Source organism: Polypterus senegalus, chromosome 8 (genome assembly GCF_016835505.1).
Source record: "Polypterus senegalus isolate Bchr_013 chromosome 8, ASM1683550v1, whole genome shotgun sequence".
NCBI lineage: Eukaryota > Metazoa > Chordata > Cladistia > Polypteriformes > Polypteridae > Polypterus > Polypterus senegalus.
In genome coordinates, this window is record NC_053161.1 from 54625497 (window position 1) to 54650265 (window position 24769).

Genomic DNA, 24769 nt, shown 5'->3' on the forward strand with positions numbered 1-24769 from the left:
AGTAGTTTCTCCTTAAATGATGGTGTCTGGGTTACACATCCAGTCTCGCGAAACAAAATCGGCGATGAATAATACAAAAGCAGGAGAAGCAGATATTACAAGCTAGTAAACCAGAATTAACCCTTTGCACAAATGTTTTACACGATCGGGTCCTTTTTACGTGCCCGGGTGTCAACTTCAGGAGGGTGACTACGCTTTGTCGCAATTCATCTCGGGTTATAAGGCGAACCCTCCGGGAACTTGTCGTCCGAGATCGGCAACTGGTTCGTTAGTAGTCGGAAGAAGTGAAGTCATAAAAGACATACTCTCTTTTCTCCTGACACTAATAAACTATGTGTTGGTGCAAAATGACGAATTCGTTAAGAGCTAATTATGTATTATCCCCTGGATTGCGCTTTGACCGAATTCGGTAAATACCGAGGCGCGTAATGTCCTAGCCCAAGGTGGTAGGGTCGCTTTCGCCCTTTCCCTCGAGAAGCTGGCCGATCAGTGGTGGTGGAGTGTACAAATAAATGACGAGTTCACAGTAAGTCGGGCTACAACGGGTGGCTTACTGTCCTATCAGTCAGCATGTGTCAAAGTAAACCGGCTTATCCGTGTGAAAGTTCGCGGCCGTCCGACAGAAAAAACAGTAATAGAGGGAGAGAGAGAGAGGGCGCGAGGGAGAGGGTTAGAGGCAGAGCAGGTTTATGCTAATCGCTCTCGGAGGAGGAGAGGCGCTGTGGAGCGGAGCCATTTTGTAATCATTTTAAAGTTATCGTGGAATTAAGAAGTTTGGACAAGTTGGATTCAAGTACGGGCTAGGGGCACCTCACCTTACGAGCTCAAGAAGCCAGATGGGAGGTAAAGTCGCGACTGCGTTCAGCCCGGGGAACGAGAGTAGATGAGTTTTCCAGGTGCCTGCGCTCAGCTGCGCGAATACTGACGGAGTTTTTCCTCCTTTCCTCACCTTTTTGCCATGGAGCTGCCGGTGCACTGGGTTTGCTTGGGCTTTTTATTTCAGATACCCACGCGAGGATGCTTCGAGTTGCACGTTTCGGATACTTCACTTGCCAGTTCCGTGCTAGCCAATGTCTCCGTGGGAGCGAAGTGGACTTACGGCATTGAGCGGACACTAACGCCTCGATACATGCGGGACTTTGTGACATTGGACCCAGTGGACGGGCTGCTGCGGATTTCGCGTAGGGTACAGTGCGCGCTGCTTGCCGCCAATCCGGCTCCCCTCTACCTGAAGGCGAGTGCCGCACAATCGCAAGACTTCATCCTTACGCACTTTAACACTTTTGTTCACGGCCAGGACTGTTTCATTAAGTACAGGAGAAAGGCTTTCACAGGTAAGCCGGACGTTTCTATCACTCGCACTGTTCAGTTAGGACCGGCTACCTGCTTCTCCAGTGGCAGATCGCTGCTGATTTTAAGCGAACACTTGCCTGTCTTTTCAAGACACGTCGACTTTTCTAAAGTTCTTTGTACCGACTTGAACTCGCAGGTGGCGTTGAGTAACAACAGTTTAGTGCTGCTAGAGGACGTGTGCCTGACTGCCGGCAAATCGAGCCTGATTGACGTAGTGTGTACCGTTCACGGAGATCGCTTTAAAGTGCGTATCACACTGCGCCTGCTAAGTAGCCGGGCACACTGGGCGGCCACGGACCCCAGGAGTGCAAGACCAAGAATGAAAAGAAGTCTTAATAGCAGCCCTAAATTCCAGCTGCCCAGCTATCAGGTATCAGTACCTGAAAATAAGCCGGCAGGGGCCCAAGTCATTACGGTGAAAGCCAATGATCCTGATGAGGGTGAGGCTGGCAGGATTGTTTACTCTATGGAGGCCATGTTTTTCATTCGCTCCATTGACTTCTTCACCATAGACCCGCAGTCTGGAACCATCACCACCACCCAGCCTCTAGACAGGGAGGTCAAGGATACCCACGTGTTCAAGGTGACCGCTACAGATAATGGATCACCTGTTAAGTCTGCCGTTACCTATTTGACAGTTACAGTCAGTGACACCAATGACCACCCACCAATCTTTGAGCAGTCCGACTACAAAGTCAGTATCCGAGAGAACATGGAGGTCGGCTTTGAGGTGATAACAATCAGGGCGACGGATGGTGATGCCCCCTCGAACGCCAACATGATCTATAGGATTGTCAACGGGGATGGGGCCAACTCTGCCTTTGAGATCGATTCACGCTCTGGTCTTGTCAAGGTCAAGGTTCGCCCAGACAGGGAGACAGTACCAGAATATCATCTCATAGTTGAGGCGAATGATCAAGGAAAAGACCCTGGGCCCAGGAGTGCCACTGCAACTGTGCACATCACAGTAGAAGATGAAAATGACAACTGTCCGCAGTTTAGCGAGAAAAAGTATGTCGTCCAGGTGCCTGAGAATGTTTCTGTGAGCACCAAAATCTTGCAAGTTGAGGCCACAGATAAAGACAAAGATATCAATGCTCAGGTACATTACAGCATAATAAATGGAAATAACAGGGGACACTTTTATATTAACCCTCTGTCAGGTGTCATTGACGTTATTAACCCTTTAGATTATGAGAATATCAGAGAGTACAATCTAAGAATAAAAGCCCAGGATGGCGGAAGGCCACCTCAGATAAACAGTAGTGGTCTGGTTGTTGTGCAGGTAGTGGATGTAAATGACAATGCCCCAATGTTTGTCAGCACACCTTTCCAGGCCAGTGTCTTGGAAAATGTGCCGGTTGGCTATTCTGTGATACACATACAGGCTGTTGATGCTGACTCTGGAGAGAACTCGCGCTTGGAGTACAGACTGATAGAGACTTTGCCTGACTTCCCTTTTACAATAAATAATAGCACTGGATGGATTACGGTATTTATAGAACTAGATAGGGAAACAACTGATTATTTCAACTTTGGCGTTGAAGCAAGGGACCATGGGAAACCTGTCATGACCTCCTCTGCTAGCGTAAGCATTACCATTTTGGATGTAAATGACAACATTCCCACATTCAATGAAAAAAACTACTACCTTCGGATCAACGAGGATGCCCTAGTGGGAACCAGCGTTCTTACTGTCACCGCCATTGACAGAGATGTTAATAGTGTGGTGACCTATCAGATTTCAGGTGGTAACACACGCAACCGATTTGCCATTACCAGTCAGAGTGGTGGGGGTCTGATAACATTAGCCTTGCCTTTGGATTATAAGCAGGAGAGGCAGTATGTTCTGACTATCACAGCCTCTGATGGGACCCGTTTTGACACTGCTCAGGTTTTCATCAATGTCACTGATGCCAACACTCACAGGCCTGTGTTTCAGAGTGCCAACTATCAGGTCAGCATCAGTGAAGACAAACCTATTGGTACTACTGTGGTCGTAATAAGTGCAACAGATGAGGACACGGGAGAGAATGCTCGGATCACTTATGTCATGGAAGATAATATTCCTCAGTTTAAGATTGATCCAGATACAGGGGCAATCACCACTCAGATGGAACTTGACTATGAAGATCAGCTTTCTTATACTCTGGCCATTATTGCAAGGGACAATGGAATTCCTCAGAAATCTGACACAACCTATGTGGAGATTATGATCCTCGATGCTAACGATAATGTCCCTCAGTTCTTAAGGGAGATGTACCAAGGCACTGTTTTTGAGGATGCACCTTTATATACCAGTGTCCTTCAGATATCTGCGTCCGATAGGGATGAGGGTCCCAATGGAAGAGTTAGTTACACGTTTCAGGGTGGTGATGACGGTGATGGGGATTTTGTTATAGAGCAGTTCTCTGGCATTATAAGAACAGCTAGGAAGTTGGACCGTGAAAATGTTCCTGTTTATAAACTGAAGGCTTATGCTGTTGACAGGGGAGTACCTCCATTAAAAGCTCCAGTGGATATTCACATCTCTGTGCTGGATATTAATGACAACCCCCCTGTGTTTGAGCATGATGAATTTGATATCTTTGTACAGGAAAACAGGGCTGTGGGCTCAGTTGTGGCAAGAATAACTGCTACTGACCCAGACGAAGGAACCAATGCTCAAATCATGTACCAGATTGTGGAAGGGAATATTCCAGAGGTGTTTCAGCTGGATATTTTTAATGGTGATCTCATTGCATTGACCGATTTGGATTATGAAAGTAAAACTGAGTACGTAATTGTAGTTCAAGCAACTTCGGCACCACTGGTCAGTCGAGCCACAGTTCACATTCGGCTTTTGGATGTAAATGACAATGACCCTGTGCTGCAGGACTTTGAAATAATTTTTAACAACTATGTCACCAACAAATCCAATAGTTTCCCTTCTGGTGTAATTGGAAAAATTCCTGCATTTGACCCAGATGTGTCAGATAAGCTTCACTATGCTTTTATTGAGGGCAACGATTTGAATCTTTTAATACTTAACCAGGATACAGGAGACCTGAAACTGAGTCGTGACTTGGATAACAACAGGCCCTTGGAAGCGAGTATGAAGGTGTCAGTCACAGGTAAGGCTGATGGTATTCTGGCATGAACAGTTGGAATATGTTTACAATCTTCTTCCAAATGCCTTAAATCACTCTTGTGTAAAAAAATCTGAACAAGCTTCAGCTTATGCTGGTTTTGACAATGACATCCTGCAAAAAATTGTAATTTTGCACCTCTGTAATGCAGAGGGTGGAGGTGTGAAAGGATAAACTTACCACCACATGCTCATCTATTAAATGATTGCTCTTGGCATATGGAAGGACATCGGATATTGAATAGCTCATGTTTAATGAGTCAGTGCAGTGATGTTTCAGGTGGTGTGAATAACCCTGACTCACTGGGAGAGGATTTTTTTTTCTTCTGCTATGACTTGTGTATCACCTGCTTTGCATAAATGGGTGGATGATATCCTACGTATTTAAATATCAGGCTGTTTTTTTCCTGCCTTGGCAAATTATTGTTTAATATGAGAGTTTTAAAGGATTGTCTTTTTGTTGGCTGGCACATGCTGTTTGGCTCTTTAGGACTACTAGTATCACATGCAACATTGCTGCTTTGCTTTTAACGAATCTGTTGTGATTACTTTTGGGTGGAAATGGAATGCCATCTGTGGAGTCTCGTTTGCTGTTTTGAATTGATTTCACCATCGGGAGTGGTTTAGAATGTTAACATTTTCATAGCAATACATAGGCTGGCAGATAGGGTAGAGCTGCCATATCACAGAGATAGGAGTTCAAACACATGTCTAGTCTTTTTCCATGTGGAGTTTGCACATTCTCTCTGTGTTTTCCTATGTGTGCTTCTGTTTTTCTACTACATCTGAAAAGACAAGCTGATTTGAGAATGTTAGGTTGCATCTTTTTATCAGTGTGTAACAGATTATGAATATGATGTTTTCCAAGAATTAACTATGAATATACAAGCCATCTTTGTTTCATATTGAATCTTTCATAGGGATCCAAATCGTGTTGCTAACTTGCAAAGCTTTAAATGGCATCCTGCTACAGTCAAATCAGTCGTTCCAGCCCCCAATCCCCCACTTGATGCTTATGGTCTCCTTGTAAAACTATTCGCCTTGGGTGGAAAAATGTTAAGTTATTTATCACAAGTGCTTTTTCTTCATTTTAGACCGGCAATAAATAGTGCAGTATGGAGGTGTAGAATTGGATTATTTTTATGTCTCCATTATGCGCCTGAAGCATTTTTCAGTTTCTTTGAACATCTCTTTGTGTTTTTTATTCAAGGACACATAATTGAAGTAAAATATTTTTTTCAAAATGTATATGTTTACATGAATTCACTAATTAAATATATATCCATACCTTAACATGTGTTCTTACATGATCTGGGGCAGGGTCTCTCTGGAGAAATTGTTGGCCATGGTGGCCTCAGGGGATCAGTGAAGTGCTAGAGTTTGCTAGTTAATAAAGTATGAAATGCTAAGGCCTTTAGGGGCTGTTGTCATTAACAGCATGGTCTCTTACATCTGTGAAAGCCTTGCTCCATTGCAGACATTTTAAGTGTTTGTAGCAGGTATTAAATGTGAAAGTGCCAGCTTGCAGTTGGCCTAAATATGTTTTGGAAGAGGGATGAAATCCTTTTTCTTATGCCCTTCAGAAAAAGGCTAAATGTATGAGAGTGACCTTCCATTTAACTAAAGTTTTAATGATAGCATATTTCATACATAAGGGGATAAAGAGTAAAAGCATGGACATTTGCATTACCAAAGATATGCAGATGAGGTTAACTAAAGGCTCTGAACTGGCATAGTAAAAGTATGTGTCAACGTGAATTGGTGTCCTTGTGCCCTAGGTGACTTAAGCGCTGTGCAAAACTGTATTAGAATAAGTGTACTCCTATTATATGGATGGAAAAATGGGACTTCTCTGATGAGGAGGCCATTAATAGTGTCAAAAATGTATTTCTTTATTATGTTCTTGGCTCTTCTGTATGATAAATTTGCATTCATGTGTACAGGCAATACAAAGGCAAGGGTTTATTGTATTTATATTTAATGCCTATTACATTATATAATGCACAGGGATATGATGCAACATATCAAATGTGCTGTCAACAACAGATGTGGTCCCACAGAATTTAGTGCTTATTAATGATAATGATATTTGATATCCATTTATTCCTTGATTAACTAAACCACTGTAGGTTTGCAAGGGCCAGAACATATATTGCATTTTGGATGCAAGGCAGAAAGTAGCTCTGGACATTGCACTAGTCTACACAGGGCAGGCACATTTATACACTCACATTCATTCATATAGGGCTAGTTTAGAGTCTCCAGTTAAGCTAAAACTAACATTTTTTGAATGTGGCAGAAATTGAAGTATTCCCAAAGACACACAGAAACCATTTAAACTGCACACAAATAGTGATGTGGGTGAGATTTGAACTCAGAATTCTGAAGCCTTGAGGCTGTAACGGTGACCAATATGCCACAGTATTGTATATGTTGAAATAAATAGTACATATATATAATGCTTAAATTAAGTGTTTATTAGTCTAGCTACACTTTTCAGAACATATTTGCACAGAAGATGAAACAATACCATCTTGGTTATAACAGGCATTGGCAATTGTGCTTTTTCATTTTTAGCAACTTTGCAAGTGACTTCTTTTAAGGTAATGTGCTCTGTTCCAAAATAAGGGAAGTTTTGCATCTTCATGTTTATGTTCTTATTTGAATTTTATAATGTTAGGTGTATGTAAAAATGCAATTGAATAGAAACTTGCCGTGCAGACATTCATAATTTGGCAGAATGGTTAAGTAAATGTAGCCTGCAATTTGACTCTGTAATTATTATTTTGAACACATTTCAATTATGGCCTCTCGCTGGTTATTGCAGAGTTTAATAGTGACCCTGGTTAAAATTGTTATTTAATGTAGTGCTCTGTTTCTCCAAATTAGACAATGTTTGTTATTAAATTCTTCTTTTGCCTCTGATAATGGATGCTTTCCCATTTGATGAAGTGGTATTTATGTCAAAAGAACCTTTTCCGTCTTCCTCATAATTTTGGTAGCAGATCATATAGAAAAATGCAGTTTAATGTTTGCCTCATATAAATGTTCTTCCTTGAAAGTGGGTTTGAAATATTTGTTCTTTTATTCATTCTTTTTTTGAGCCTGCTTATTCCAATACAGAATCAGAGAGAGAGGAAATAATTAGAAGAAATTCCAGTTGTTGATTGACTCCAGCAGACCCCCGTGACCCTGTAGTTAGGATATAGCAGGTTGGATAATGGATGGATGGATTCCAGTTGTTAGTATGTATGTGAAAATATAGCTTAGTTTTTCACTTATGTGTTAAATTGTTGAATAATAGTTATTCATGCTAGTTATGTTTTCTTCTTTTTTTTTTTTTTTTTCCACTGGTTTAGAGCAGTAACACGAGCCTTGGAATAAGCGGGTTTGAGATTGTAATGTAATGGTAGCTCTGTAAAGTGTTGTATTTCTCTCTTAATTTACATTGGCTTTTTGTCTGCTTTCATTAATAGGATGAAAACAAGCAAAATTAACCTAATATGTTTGATTACAAAAATATACAACTGTTAAGGAATATGGTAGAAAGAAGGAGTAGAATGAAACAATATTAAGGTTTGTCCATATGGCAATGTGACCATATATAGTTTTACTTTTGGAAACTGTAACAAAAATATATGTGAAATTCTCTTCATCTTAGCAATTGTTTATTCATTCAACAATAGATAACTAAGCCTGATTTACTAGCCTAAGGAGAGTACTGTTTGCCTTTTGGATCTTGGCGGTGTAGGCTGCAAGATGCCTTTATGCTGTTACTGTATATTCTCTTTCATACCATGGTTATGAAGGTGTGTTCTACTATACATGGAAGCTCTGTACTGTGGAAGAAGTCGGTGCAAAACGCCAAGCGGCCCTTGGAAGCAGTTAGTCACAGCATTGGCTGTCCTGTTCTAGGTATCAGATGTCCATCACATGCTGAACAAACTTTTGGTTTCAGGTCTGCCTCAACAATCACTAATCATGCATTCACCTCCAGCACACTCCAGATGATACATGTATGTTTTTATGTATATGTGTGTACCCATAAATTCATGAATGGATGAATTGATAGTGATTGAATTTCATACTCTTACCATAATCTTCAAATATTAGAACACTATTGATATTGAAAACACAAGTATTCAAGGGAGCTTCTGATTTATAATATATTTTAACTGTGAGCTCTTTTTAGTTAAAGGAATTATTTAAAGTATATGTTTTGTATTTTTCAAGTCAAAATTGTTTATTCATAACCATAGTACAGTATATATTCATTTGCCATTTGAAACATAGGGTCCATAGACCAATGTTTTCTGTAAATTTAAAAAAAATATCTTGCCCTCACTGAAGCTTTACCATGGAGGCAAAGGGACATGACCACCGGAAAATAAAGCTCCAAAACTTACCAAGTTTATCCGTTTTGAGTTTTGATAAAAGACATGCCTTCTGAGCTTGTCTGAGACAACAAAAGGGATCTAGAAATTATCATTATTTCTGGTGCTATTTTTCTTGTGGTAAATATACATTTTCTGTTTGCTTTGCTTTCTCACATAAATATGAAAGTACTGTAAATCAAAATGAAACCAACAAAATGGCAAAAACAGTTTACAATGATTTCATTACTTCAGAGGAAACCATACCACTGGGTGAGTGGTGAAAGGTTACTGTGGTAGGGTACAAGTGTTGACCTATCGGGCATAGCTGGTTTTCTTTTAAAATTGTTGACTGTGGTAATGTTTGTTTGTTTTTTTTGTTTTTTTTTTGTTCAAAAATAACATGTAAAAGTGAGTAATTGCAAGATGCAGATTAATGCTCAGCATCTGTCTTGGTTTGGAAAATGGAAGTATTCGGTAAGCTTTAGGCTTTGGTTTTCCAGTTTTACCTGTGCCTTGTTAATTCCAATGTAAAACGCCAGTGTGGGGAAGGTATTTTTTAGAATTTGTAGAAAATGCTGGACTTTGGAGCACAGTAATCCTTATAATGTCACTGCGCCCATTTTTTTCCTGTTGAAAATTTAAAATATTATTGGCTCAGATCTACAAAATGAATTGAAACAGCCTGAAAAAAAAAAATTGTTCAAGTTACTGGAATATTGAGTAATGCTTTGGCAAATAGAAGTCAACTATTTGCTAAGGTAGTTGGCAGAAATACTTATCAATGGCTGTCATTTGCTAAGAGTCTTGTGTTGGTGTTCACAAGAACTATTCTGAAAATGTCATTTGCAAGTTCTTTTGTTTTACTTGAATAACATAGTTGGTGCAGCAGTTGTTTTATTTTGCTCATATTAAGCCTCATCTAGTGTACAGATCTTGGCCTTTTTAGAATAGGTTAAGTGCTGTTTGTGTCTCATTGCTATTGATTTATTTTCATTAATGTCATAGTATCTTGTACATTTTTTCTAGTCTTTTTATTCTTATTGCACATTTGTTTCAGCTTTTTCACTTTTTAATATAGGTTTGGACTGTAGTGTATTCAGATCTCTTTTAATAACAGTCTTGATGGTGTACATCATTCATGATGAGCTGAACATGCTCCTTGTGATACAGCAGATGTGTAACATGTGCATTTTAGATGAATAAATAAAGGACATGCTTGTGTTTTTGTGGGAAGTATAGGTATCATGGTGGATTGACTTGTTCGCTCAGTGCTGGCATCATGATTACTGCACCTGTGTCCCACAGAGTTTTATAAAGGGAACCAAAGCGTGAGGGGAGAAAAAAAAGGAAAAAGAAAGAATAAGGAAGAGAGATGGGGGTTAAAGGAAAGGAAGTCAGAGACATCAGGATTGGGAGATGCCAGCATGCAGTAGTGTGAAGGCAGGCAGCTGGATAGAAAGCCCTGAAGAAGAACGTATGGCTGGTACTCAAGAGGGCTCCTCATGAGGCTGAGGAGTGGCAGCAGGAGTTGGAGGAGTGAGGCTTGGTGTGATGCCCTGCTGAGAGCCCGTGATAGCATCAGGGGCCCAAGCCTGGATTTTAATAGTTGGCTGTGTATGTCAGAAGTATCCCATTAGGGGTTAGCTGAAAGGCATTGCTTTTTAGAAGGATGCACCAGGAATTGTGAGTTTTAGAACTGTTTCTATTTGTGTGTTAACCTCATTTTAATGGATTATTTCTGAACTTTTTAACCTCCACTTTACACATCATTTACTGGTTGATTTATTTGAAGATAGCTGCACTACACATTGTACACTGTTTCTGTAAATAAAGCACTTGCACCATCTCTTGCTTACTGCGTGTATCTTCATTTGCCTGTCTTATCCTCAGGTATGTTATCTGTAATTGTCGATTCAAGTAGCTCCCAGAAACTGCCACAGACCATGGGACTGACCTCATTCCTGTATTGCTTTGTCTAATGAGAGAACTTCACACTGTTCCTCTTCAATGAATCATTTGTTGGTTTGTTTTATCACAATAAAATCACCTGTGCTATGCAAGCATCTGGTCTGTCTTCAAGGTTGTCTTCAAGGTTCGCATGTTCACACCCATCGCATCCCCCCATCTTACCATGTATTCCTTTTAAAGGTTTAAAGTTTTTCATACATTTTTATTCGTATGTGGCTTTAATGAGATTCATTGTCCTTCAAACTCTTTTAAAGAGACTTTTTAGCTCTGTTATAATTTATTACCCAGGCACCTACTTTGACCTCTTTGGTCAATGTCTAACTAAAATGCAGTTTATTACCTGTATTACCAAGCTGTATAAAGAGGCTTACCAATGACAATGGCTGCCCTGCTGTTACCAGGAAGCAAACCCCATGCAGAGGAATGTATTACTACTTAAAATGTTCAAAGATAGGAATTGTGTGCTTGGATTTTCCTATATATTTTAAAAGACTCGTTTCCTAAATAACGGTTGATCACATTCTATTTTTACAATTTTAAAATTAGTGTATACCATAGTTTGAATGAATACACGTCTGAAACCTGCTATTTATATAGTTTTGAGTGTTTAGAGTCAGTGTCTTTTCATTCATTTAAACTTTTTACCGTTTATAACAAAACTCTGAAAGATTTATCGGCATCTTTTAATCTCTGATCCTGCATTTTGTACTGGCCCATTTTATTTTATTGATTTCACAGCAGTAGCAAACCATATTGTTTTGAGGGTCAGACAGATGTTAATTTGGTTCTTTGACAAACAAAATAAATAAATGAATAGATACAAATTTAGAATAAAACTACATTAGTATTTTTTGGAATTTAAAAGTGAATAGGTCTTTTCTAGATGAAGGTATACAATAAATCTGTGGTTCTTGAGATATTAACCCTTCAGTTGCAGCACTGCTCAACTCATTCACAGAGAGTCGACACATCTCAAGTGGTCAACAGGAATTCAAAATGATAATACATCTACAATAGGAACTGTACAATGGCAGGCATTAAACCAACACCCCAGTTATTCCTCCATCCATTGTCTTAACCTTGCTTATTCCAACTTATATCAGTCATTATTGTTAAAGAAGTAGTCACTCTACTTTACTAGAAGTGCAGAGTCTCATTTCAGAGGCAGCAAAATTAATTTACAGGTTTACTTATTTATTTATAGAATATCCATCCATTATCCAACCCGCTATATCCCAACTACAGGGTCACGGGGGTCTGGTGGAGCCAATCTCAGCTAACAGGGCGCAAGGCAGGAAACAAACCCAGGGCAGGGCACCAGCCCAGCGCAGTATTTATAGAATATCTAACATACAAATGTTAGCGCTTATGGTACTTTAAGATCTAGGCAGACAAAACATACATTTTTAATAGGTTTACTAGTGGATACTTAAGATAAATGTTCTTTATAAAGTATTAATAGTAAAAAAAATAACACAAGTAATATAACTTAATGAAGTTAAATTAACAATTTTAATGCAGAGTCAGATGAGATATTCTACATTGTCTGGTTTAATGTTCTATTGACTTTGTTTCATAGTCATACCTTTCACTCTCAGAATTGTTATTGTAAGCGATTAATAAGCTTGTGGAAATCCTTCTCTCCATTTTTTTATGTTTTTAGACAGCAGAAAAGCTCACTGTCTATTTTAAAATAAGTTTATAAAATACTAGGTTTTCCAGACAAAAAAAACCCCATCATGTTAGCATTTTGGATGCAGTGATTTCTGCGGGCAATGGGTCTTTTAATTTATGGTACATGCTTCCTCAGTTTGTTTGCCCAGTTGATTTCATACAAGGGACACTATTGGTGGATGGCTGAGAAGCTACCCAATCAAAGCACTTATAACGTATTAAATAAAACTCCTCAATGATATACGATATGCTTCCCGTGTGGTGCTTCGCTCTAACAGCACGTATTGATTTTTGATTGTTGCTTTTCTTTGTCTCTCTCACTCACTCTGACATTCTCTGCTCCTGACGGAGGGGTTGTGAGCAGAGGGGCTGTTTGCATGCTCCTCTCAAAAATGCTGAAAGACTACCTTCACATTGCTCCCTTCTTTGCGGCTGCTTTATCACGGTGCTTCGCATACTTAAAAGCCCAACAGCATGTATTGATTTTTGATTGTTTGCTTTTCTCTCTCTCTCTCTGACATTCTCTGCTCCTGACGCGCACTCCTTTGAAGAGGAAGATATATTTGCAGTCTTTTAATTGTGAGAAAGAACTGTCATCTCTGTCTTGTCATAGAGCACAGTTTAAACTTTTGACCAAAGGGTGTTATTTCATGTCTAGAGGGCTCTAATAATGTTAAAAAAACGTATTTAGAAGGTCGTAAACAGGTTTTCTATGCTCTAACTGCGAAAATATTAGATTTATAAATAAAGAATCCTACTTCGTTGAAATTCATTTATCGTGGTATAGTCTGGAATGGATTAACCGCGATAAACGAGGGTTTACTGTATAACTGCGGAGAATATTTATAAACAGTGTGGGAGAGTTTATAAGGGCTTAAAATATATAAAAATAACCATACAAACATATGGTTTCTACTTCGCGAATTTTCACCTATTGCGGGGGATTCTGGAACACAACCCAAGGAGGGATTACTGTATTGTTTTTTGTTGTTTAGCACCTAACATTTTGCACATTTTTGTGCAAGGCCATGATAGTATATTAGTAAGTAGTCTTTAACTCAGAAAATATATTTACTTTGGTGGTTGGATGAAGAAAGCAAATTTCACTTCAGTTTATGAATAAAAAAAGCACCTACTTTGTGTGGCCTCATTGCACTACAAAAGAAGTCCAGATAAAGGGCAGAATATGCTGAAAATATTGGTTATAAGCAATAAGGAACATGTAAGATTCAGGTTTGAGTGTTTAAGGAGACATCAGGTTAAGTAGTCCAGATGGGAATGGCAAAATTAATAGTACAGATACAAATGTAGGGATTCTGCACACAAAAATGGAATCCTAGTCTAGCAAGAGTTGTCCGCCTTTGAATTAGTGGAAAGCTTTTATGGCATTCTGAGCAAATCAGTTTGGAATGCAGTAGGGGCTTTAAAAAGGAATCCTTCATTATGGACTTTGAAAAGTATTTTTCCCTTAAGGAGTGAAAAGGGGTTTTTTGTACTCTTCCAAATTGTTCATTATGTGAAAGGATAACTTAACTTCAAACTACTAAATTTTGACTATTACTGTTATTGTGCATTTGAATTTATCCATGTTGGTTTATGAGTTCAGGATTCTTGAAAGTTGTGTCCATATGTATTTTTTACAATATGGAGCACATGCCAATAAAGTGACTTGTTCTGGGTAACACAGTAACGTTATAGGCAGTGTTTATACGGCTTTGGTTATGACCTATATGTACTTTCACATGATGATACTTTATTTGTCATTTAATTAAACAACTGATTTGGTATCATGCTTTGCATGCAGAACTCTATTTTGAAGTTGTCTGAAATTAAATTAGTCTAGGGTTTACAGATGCAGACTTTAGTCCCATTGTTCTGAATAATACAGGGTAATGTACATGATCATTATTGTTCTCTGTGAGTGTGGTGAGAAGTAATGATCTTTTTGACATGCATGCAGAGACAATGCATCTCATACTTTGTTTCAGTCTTTTACCAACTATGTTCATGTGTTGCTGAACTGTGATAAAGTTTATACACATGTGGTTGTTGTCTTTCTTAATTGCTGATTAATTTGTTTCTGAATAATGTGGAAGTACTAGTGTATTAGTTTTATAAATATAAAGGTAACAACCATAATCTCTGTTAAATTATGTCAGTAGAACTGTGGAAACTGAATACACTTTTGTAAGTTAGTTTTATGCATTCCAAAAGATAAGAGCCTCTTAATTTGGATTTTCTGTTTGGTAAATACTGCTTGGTATATAGTTTTGTCATTTAAAGGGTAAAATGTTTACCTTTTGATAATGGTGACTTATTTAAACGTGCGTGCAAAACCATCCCTTACAGTAAACACAACACCTCCCGGCATTGCAGTCTCTGTTTGATAGCTGTTTATTGAGGGTGCGTTCTCATAGAAGAAACTGAATAATATAATCACAAAACCTACTGAGATTAAAGTGCAGTATTTGTGAAATGCCTAGAAACAAAGAAAAATTGAAGTTCCCTCTATCATTATAGATTCATGCACCCTAGCTGAAGCCTTGCTTTTTTTTGTTTTCCATGTACCAACAACAGAACTATGGTATCAAAATGATAAGCAATTTGGAGGATATGAGTGAGCTTCAAAATGACACAAACACAGAGCCACCCGGTGCTGGTCTTTGAGAATGTTTGCTCTTACCAGGGTTTACTAAGACATGTTACTAATGTTGTTTGAAAAGAAATCTTTATTGTACTATTTATGTACATTCTGTCTGGATAAATATTTTTATAAATAATAACAATGTGATCCATAGTGAATAATGTATTTTTATGTACCTTTTATGTTGGTTGCATAAACCTTAGTTGTGGGGTCCCATTTATTTACTAAATCTCTTCAAGTAGGGCATAGCCAGTGTCCTTACACTGTTAAAGTACTAGGTGGGAATGTTTTATGAGTGCAATGCAGGATACAATATTTTCGAGATCTGTTGAAATTGTAACAAGTAATCCTAGCTTTTTCTTTTCAAGATGTATGAATGTTTCAGATTTGCTTTCTCAACTTTCCTTACTTATAAAAAACTTAATACAGCAATTGAAAATAGTATTTTTTACTTTGACAGTCCAGCATTTTGTATTTTTTACAGTTATGATCTTACCCCCATTCTCTCTAGATATGTATACTTATATATACACTGTATATATTTGTATTATATGTGTAGTGTGCTGTAAGTATTAGCATCTAGTGACATTTTAAAAAGTTTTTCAATAAAGAAAACATTTATTATTTGAAATTCAGCTTAGGGCAGAGACAATTGTAATGTAAAGAAATTCTTTTGTTAACATTATTTACATTGACTAGACAGGTGCTAAACAAAGGTCTATGTAAACCTTGATGTAGCTGAAAGCACTGGTAATGTAAACATTTCACATGTACCTTCTTTTAAGAAAATATGCTAACAACTAATATATATATCTCTCTCTCTCTCTCTCTCTCTCTCTCTCTCTCTCTCTCTCTCTATATATATATATATATATATATATATATATATATATATATATATATATATATATATATATATATATATATATATATATATTACATAGTTTACTGTCAAATAATGCAAAGAGTATGCGACATGTGTTTTGCCCTTACTTGGGTTCATAAGGCGTACACACTCCACTGCTTCCCTCATGGGGATCGAACCTCGGACATCAGCGTTAGAGACGAAGCCCCTTTACACTGCATCATGGTGTGTGGTTTGTTTATTTAACAGCCTGGACATCACAGTAATTACATTCATAGCATCTGTAGTCTGATTGCGGTAGGTAGCCACCCATACAATCAGATTGGGACTCAGACTATGGATGCTATATATACCCGTATAGTAATAAAACAGAAGAAACTTTAAAAATCAATAGACGTTGGCACTGTATCTGATCGTGTGCAACTCTGATAAGAAAGTGTTCCCTGCGTGTGGAGAAAAGCACATGGTCGTGATATCTATGGCAATCAGCAGCTACCCTCTAAAACACAAGGAGCTCTGAACTCTCTCTCAAACATGTCAAATGTTACTCCCTAACAATCTGTAGATGATAATGTCTGTTGAACAAACAGGTATTGTTGCTAAGCAGAGGCAAGGTGCACTCCAACACGTGGCGAGACATAGAGTAACTCGAACAGAGGCTGGTGAGTGAATGAGGAAGGCCCCGCCCCCCTGCTGTTGGTCCACAGCCACTCTGTCTGGGTTTGCATAAATACATTGGTACCGCAAGTGAACTATGGTACTTACTGCGATGAGAGAAGTCGCAAAATCAACCGGAAAGTTCAAGCAAATTATAGAAAACAATAAGATCTAAATCTGTTAAGTAATTCTCTCGTAAAAAGCGGACAGACATACAGACAAAACGCACTTGGACCACAAAATTTTTAAAAACCGTTTCTTACCGAGCCCCTATGGGCCAAGGGAAGTCCCTAGTCCTCATGGTTTGGGAGATTTTGTGATGAGTGAGTCAGTGGTATTTGGCCTTTATTTATATAAAATTTGCAGCTGGAGATCCACAAAGGGAGAAAGTGAATCATGTATCATAAAGTAGTTTTTATTCCTGAGCTTTCAGCCCCTGCCAGGGGCCATCATCAGAGGATAATGCTTAGACTTACAAGAATCAAAGGCAACACATAGCAAAAATAACGGGGCGGTATAGGCTGTAACGTTTTGAGAATGCCATCAACAGACATTTGGACATAAATCCAGCATGTGCAAACTTAAGAAGAACATGTTCATAATAAATAAAACTTTATAATAAAACTTTTAGTAGTGGCAATAGATGGTAGAACTTTTCTGGGAATTTATGTACACTCTTTAGAGTTTTGTTAAACATCATGTTTTTTTTCAAGCATTATTGTTTTCCAGGATGTAGTTTTTATTGTTGTTATGATAACCAATTTCTTAGAAGCAGAGTTTGTTTATCCAAGGCCAGATAGTGTGATAAAAATTGCACTGTTTTTCAAAGTAAAGTTTCAGATATGAATAATCTGTGATCTGCATTCATTGTAAAAATGGCAGGTTTGTATGTAATAGCATTGTTATTGAAAATAACAATGATATATTTATTGTTTTGCAAACTAAAAAAAAAATCTTTAAAAGAATGCAGGAAAAGTTCATGGAACTAATAGATAGATGAGAGATACAGAAAAGTACATTACTACATTAAATTACTACCATTTACATATAAAAAAAATCCCAGAACAAGGTGAGTTTTCATTTTCAAAGTGAATATTAACAGCAAATGCACCTCATGTACTGACATAAATGAATGTAGTGGTAGAAGTGATAGTATTATTGTGACATGTATAGAGTAGAGGGAAACGATTACTTGCATGTCCAACCAAAATGCAGCATGTCTCCACTCTACAGTTGCATAATATACAAGTAATTATTTAAACAAAGAACTTTATTTTATTTAAGAGAAAACATAACTCGCCTAATGCACTTCTTCCCTTTGTATTCATACCACCTGTTCAATTAGGCTTCCAGTTCCTGAAAAGTTATGCTAGGAAAAAAAAAAACTTACGAAAAACATCAGTCTAGTTAGCTAGTCACAAATGGGATTGAGGGGTGCAGCTATTTATTATTGATGCATTGCCTTGGAATTTAAATGTAGGGATGGTTGTTAACGTTGTTAATAAATCATTAAATAACTTGCCTTTTTCTGTGGCTGTCTTTTTATCTGTACAACTTTCTTATCTCATCTCATAATCTCGGACCACTTTTCCTTATGAGGGTTGCAAAGGCAGCAGGCCAAGCATGTCATTCCCAGTCTTACCTATCCCCAGGTACACACAGAGCCTAGCCTGGAAGTTCTCGGGTGTTCCCAAGCCAGATAAGATGTATAATCCCCACAGCACGTCATGGTCTGCCCAAGCATTTCCATCCATTGGTATGTGCTTAGAGAAGCCCCAGGAGAACTGTCCATGTGGTATCCTTATGACATGACAGGTTCCCTTAACTGACTACTCTCAATCCAAAGGAGCAGTGACTCTACTCTGAGGCTGTCCTAAATTGGTGACCTTCTTAGCCTATTCCAAAAGGTAAGCCCAGCAACCCTGTAAAGAAATCTAATTTATGCCTCCTATACTCATATTGTTATTCTTTCAATCATTACCCACAGCTTATGACAATATGTGAAGACGAGGGTTTAGCTCGACTGGGAAACCGATGTTTTTGTCTTTTGAACTCACTCTCACTTCACCACCATGAACTGGTACAACACCTGGAGGAGAGCTGCAAATCTGCTTGTTGTTCTTACGAACTTCTATCACTTGTGTGTAAAATCATAAACTCCCTGCACTAAGGGCAGTTGTTCTCCTCTCACTTGGATAGAGCAATACACTTTTTACTGAGAGAGAACCATGACCTCAAATTTAGAATTCTGCTGATTCTCATCCCTGCCGCTTTCTTAGGCTAATCCATTGGGTGGAGTCTCCCCTTTAGCCCCCTGGCATAAGCCTTGCCTAGAAGGCTGAAAGGTGTGGTCCCTCTATGGTTGGAAAACACTGTCTGGTCACCTTTCTTAGATATGGGGACCACCAAACATGTCTGACAGTCCAAAGGTATTTTATCTACCTCTCATGTGACACTGAATTGATGCTTTAAAAATGCTATCCCAAAAATGTCCAGTGCTTTCAGCATCTCAGGTTGGATCTTGTCCACCCCAGTAGCCTTAGTACTTTTGAGTCCTCGGACAATCATAGTGACTTGAACATGTGCCCAAGAATGCCTCCTGATTGGAAATCATGTCCACCAGGGTGAGGAGTTCTTTGAAGTGTTACTTCCATCGCGAAAAGAAGTTAACACCTCTTCATCCCTGCTTAACACAGTCTGAGCAAGGTTACTGAGCAAGGTTACAAGCGGAGTGGTTGCTCTGAGGCTAGGGATCAGCACTGGCAATCGGAAGGTTGCCGGTTCGAATCCCATAAAATGCCAAAAGGGACTCTGCTCTGTTGGGCCCTTGAGCAAGGCCTTTAATCTGCAATTGCTAAACGCTTTGAATAGTGAGAAAAGCGCTATATAAATGCAAAGAATTATCTTCCCCTTCTGAGCCGTTGCACAGTTTTCCAGAACAGCCTTGAGGCTGTCTTTCTCCATGGCCCCTCCAAACTCCTCCCATGGCTAAGTTTTTCTTCTGCAACCACTTTTGCAAGCATTCTTTTTAGCCTGTCAATTGAGTCAAGAGACCATACAAAGAGCATTTCCCTGAAGGCCACCTTCTTCAGTCTAACAGCTTCCCTCACCTGTGGTGCCCACCATTGGGTCTTAGGGTTGCTGCCATGAGATGCCCCAACTACCTTAAGTCCACAACTTTTAGCAGCTACTTGCTCAACTGAGGTTTTAAATAGGGTCCCTGACCTCACTCTGCACTTGGGAGAAGGTCTCTTTGGAGGTAGGAGTTCAATTCATCACAATCGCAAGCCTCAGCTAGTCGTTTCCAGGACTCCCTAACTGCTTCTCCACACTTACTTGGTCTGTCCGGCCTATATCCCTCACTTCAAATCCAGCTAACTACCATGTGCTGATCAGAAGACAGCCGTATACAGTATGCCCTTAGGTTAGATGATACAATTACACATTTTGTGATCAATCTTTGGCCCAAGGTGTTCTGGTACCAAGTACGTTTATGAGCCGCCTTGTGTTTGAAGATAATGTTTGCAGAGAAAAGCAATAAAAACTCACTATTCTTGTTCAAATCCAGGAGGGTGTTTCTTCCAGTCATGTCAATCCCCTCAGTACTTCTATTATTCCTGATGTGAGAATTGAAGTCACCCAGTAAGAAGACTACTGAGTAAATGGGAAGCACCTTTTTAAGAACTAAACCCACCAACTCTAAGGAGACTGGATACTCCAAACAGCTGTTTAGTCAAATGCAGTAACAGCATTCAAAAGTTCTCCTCTCTGCAACTTGTGGTTGCATTAAAGCAACCCTCTGGTCCATCGTTGAAAACTCCAGTTTCACAGCAATCAGCTGGTGGCTTGTGAATATCTTCACAACTGACCGATTTCTTTAAAACATTGCAACTCCAAAGTAGGAGAGAGATCACCCCTGATCAAGAAGTTTGGTTCCATAACCCATGCTATTCATGGAGGTAATGCTGTCTATGTTTAACTGGTACTGTTCCACTTCCTGTAACAGCTCAGGCTCTTTTCCTGCCAGACAGGTAATTTTTCCAACTTCCTAAAGTCTAGTGTCCATTTCCAGGGTCAAGTGCATCTAGGCATTGTATAACTGTCATTAAACTGGAATCATATCTGATCGTCACCCTTCGTTATGCAGCTGGTGAGCCCACAATATGGATCTGTATATCTTTTACTATACATCTGTAAACACCAGTCACTATGCTAACTTTTGGTTAGTAGCATCTTGTGAGATTTCATTTGTGGATGAATCTTTTTATTCTCCTAGGAGAAAAATACATGATATTGTCTCAGATTGCCTGTAATATTTTTTGAAATGGCTCTGATTTATGGTGACAGTAGCCCTGGAGATTATTCTGGTTGATGAAAGCAGTGAAAGACTCTAAAAAATACAGCATACAATTTTTTTTTTGTTTGAAATGCACACATGTCAAAGCAAAACCTAAAAAATCATATTACATATATGAATCTGCAAATACAGGAAGCTTTGAGGTCCTTTATAATAATTGGTCTTGTAAATATGGTTTCTGTAATATATACTGTACATGTATCAGGAAACCATGTATTAACTGTTCTATGTATGATATTTTTTGTGTAACAGACTTAACATGTTTTATGCCACATTTTTATTGCGGCATCCAAAATATTTTGTTGTAAGCCAGGTATATGAATGAGTGAGTGTGCTTGCAATGAAATAGCACCATGTCCATGGTTTCTCCCTGCCTTGCACCTGATGCTTCCAGGATGGGATCTACGACAGATGGTTGCTCATTCTAGTCCTGCAAACTAGCTGAATTGCCCCAACCGTTGTGTGAACATTAGGTTTGACAGCATTTTTCTTGTCTTGCATCATTGCTTGACATTGAAAATCTGGAGATAAAACACTTGACAGGATGGCTGAGTGGTGGAGAAATGGGATTTCAAAGGGAATTTATATTTTGATTTGACACTCATTTTATCATTATTTTAACATCTAGTAAAACTATGTGACATCTTGAAATGTACATTTATTTAACTTTAAGAGTAATATTCTTATAATTATCTTTGTATATGTATTCTATGGGAAAATTTAAGGAAGTTGTTTTTGTTGCTTTGGTACTTTTCTGTTGCCATTTTGCTTCAAGTTTTAAAATAGTTTTGGTTTATTTTAAATGAGGGACCATTACCTATTGGTGCTATCTTGTTATTTTGGGTGTTGACTCTGTCTGTGTAATAATTTGACCCTTAGATAAAAGAATCCATCAGTGACACTTTCAACAATATAGCAAAATGTCAAATAGATAACCTGTATTTATTGCTGGTAATCATCCATTCTTTTTTTCCTTTTCTTTTTTTTTAAAGAATGTCTTTAATCATACCTTTTAGCTAATGCAAGTTTGCAGGTGTGCAAAAGAAGCTGTTTTTCCCACCCTCCAACCTCCAAAGTTGCCGACCAAAGTGTGTGAAGTCACTCTGACACTCTCTTGTCTTGTAGCTGTTTAACTGGGTTATTTGCATGTGTATCTACTTCTGTAAAGTAAACAGGCAGGAAGCATTCTTCAGTTTTGTGATATACAAAAGCTGCTTTGCAAGTACGAAGGTCATGTTTAATGCAAACATACACACTGGTATGAAGTTAGATTCTTTCAGTGTTTCATGTTTTTGAAGATGCTGTTGTGTAATTTACAAAGTAGGTGAAACACCCGAAAAAGTTAGTAAAGGTCAGTTACAGTCTGATGTTCTCTCACAGGTGTAGTAGTGGTAATACTGCCACATGTGAAGTAATGTCAGCAGACTCCTGTTGTAATATTTTATGTGGACACTTTTTCAAATTCTGTAGCTTGAATAATCCAGTGAATGTATCTGGTAATGGCAGTTTTCGGCAAATTTTGATACATAACATTACGTTACATGAAAATTAAAAGTTTAAAAATGTATCAATTTTAACAGTGTATTGCACTATTGTTTCTAGGTGTATGATGACAATGTCTTGTTATGACATGATAGATAAGAAAAAAAATGAAAATATTGATTTGTAAAATATTCTATTTTACTATGCTAATTTGAATGTGAAAAACATAAAATCAAAAATAAAGCATTTGAAACTTTATTTACTGAGGCATTATTTGTTAGATTTCTATTTACTTTTACCCATGAATACTGCAGTCTGTTGGTAACATTCAGAGTTAGTATTGTTCCTTCCCAGTTATAGTGTTCTGGGTTCAAATCCTAGTCTGATCTTTGTCTGAGTGGTGTTTGCTCTCCAGTGGTGACTGTAGGTTTTCTCCAGGGCCTGCAGCTTCCTCTCACCTTCCACAGAGATGAGGGGTAAGTTGATTGGTGAGTTTAAATTTGTCCATTTAGCTTAGTCCTTACCTTACATCTGTTAGTGAGAAGAGTCAAATCCACTGCTAACCTATAATGGAAAAAAGCATGCTTAGCTTGTACTACTCAAAACCTGTCAGGATTTGCCACAAGACTGCACTTTGAACATTATACTTCAGAAGCTATTATTTAGAAGGTAATCTGCTGTTTGCTGTTAGTTAAAGCTGCCTTAATTGGTTTCACTTGTCCTGATGTTTTGCTGGATTTCATGTCACTGCCTAACACCATTCCATAAGAATGTTTATTGATTTTATATTAAACAGTATGGGTAGCGTAGAATGGCCTTACATACATATGATGCCTTCAGATCAATTGGCATTTACATTTCCCCAACATTCTTAAGTGAGGGAAACTGGTTTAGTACTATATGAAATTTACTTTCTTGTCTCAAAAACCTTTGATGTATTAAATAGACTTTGAAGTAGAATGTTAATATTAGCCATAGATTGCAGTTGGCTTGCAGTTCCTAAGATATTTTTTTATTTTTCATAAATTTGAAAATAGAAAGATTGGTACCAGTGCAAAAAGAAGTAGATAAGTATTTAGAAAACAAAAAATACTAATAATGACTTGTACTAAAAGAGAATTCTATTCTGTATTAAATGTTCCCGGGGAAGTAATGTTCAAAAGAAAACACGGAATAAAAAATGAAAATAATGAGTAACATTTTGGTATACTGTTTGAAATGCAGCCTTGTCAAGTATCTTGATTATAATGAAAAATATAAAGTATATGGTATATATATTGTATATGTGTGATATATATATGAGTGTGCATATATTATATTAATATGTGTATATACAGTATATTTTAAAAATGTTTGTACGTTATGAAATACATTTAACATAGAGTACATATTAACCAAAACAATCAGTTCAGGCAGATTACACGGCTGTAAACTTTAATCATGTCTAGCTCTTCAGGTAAGTGTATGTCCACATTGATGCCAGAATGACATTGGATGCATACACATGAAATGGCCTTAACACTTTCACAGATTTTAATATTTACATTACTAATTACTAATACACTATTGAACATGTAGTATGTTCGAATACAATATGAAAGAATTAAAAATATGCTAATATTCCCAAGATATTACTTCTAAAATTATTGAAATTCTTAAAAAATTCTTAAAAAGCTATGCAAGATTGCTTTCTTGTTTTTCCAGTTTTGAAACATGGTTATGTAATGTTTCATTTGAGTCTTTAGGAAGAAATTTGGAATTAATTTCTATCCATTTCATCTTGTGAATATGGTATTTCCCAAGAAATGCGATTAACTTAACAACATAGTGTTTTTACCCTTTTCCTGAAAAGCAAAACAAATATGATCACCATTTAAGTGAACAAAGAATTCTGTAATCTATTTTGAATAGCCTCCAGAAAGTTTTATACTGTATATGCACCAAAAATATAGCATACTGTATACACTTTCCAGAAGATATTAATCTCTTGTCATTTTTAAAGTTTTCTAATATTTCTTTATCTGGCTATATTATATGATCAGTGTTATGAGATGCTATTTTTTTCATTTAGGGAATAACCATATAGAATCTCCCAGACATTACCCAACTTTGTATTTAGAAAATCTGCATTCCAAAATACAGTGTTGTGAAAAACTATTTGCCCCCTTCCTGATTTCTTATTCTTTTGCATGTTTGTCACACAAAATGTTTCTGATCATCAAACACATTTAACCATTAGTCAAATATAACACAAGTAAACACAAAA

The 24769-nt window shown here is 37.8% G+C and overlaps 1 protein-coding gene across 5 annotated transcripts in view; it reads left to right on the forward strand.

Moving 5' to 3' along the window:
* Positions 1-356: 356 nt before the first annotated feature.
* Positions 357-24769, forward strand: part of celsr1a (cadherin EGF LAG seven-pass G-type receptor 1a) — a 265136-nt gene continuing 240723 nt past the window's right edge. For 4 of the 5 annotated variants that reach the window (XM_039761083.1, XM_039761082.1, XM_039761084.1 and 1 more), the window contains exon 1: positions 357-4466. In XM_039761083.1, the coding sequence (XP_039617017.1) occupies positions 959-4466 (3508 nt within the window). In that variant the 5' untranslated portion in view covers positions 357-958. The remainder of the gene's footprint in view (positions 4467-24769) is intronic. The other variant, XM_039761085.1, reaches the window with a different exon arrangement.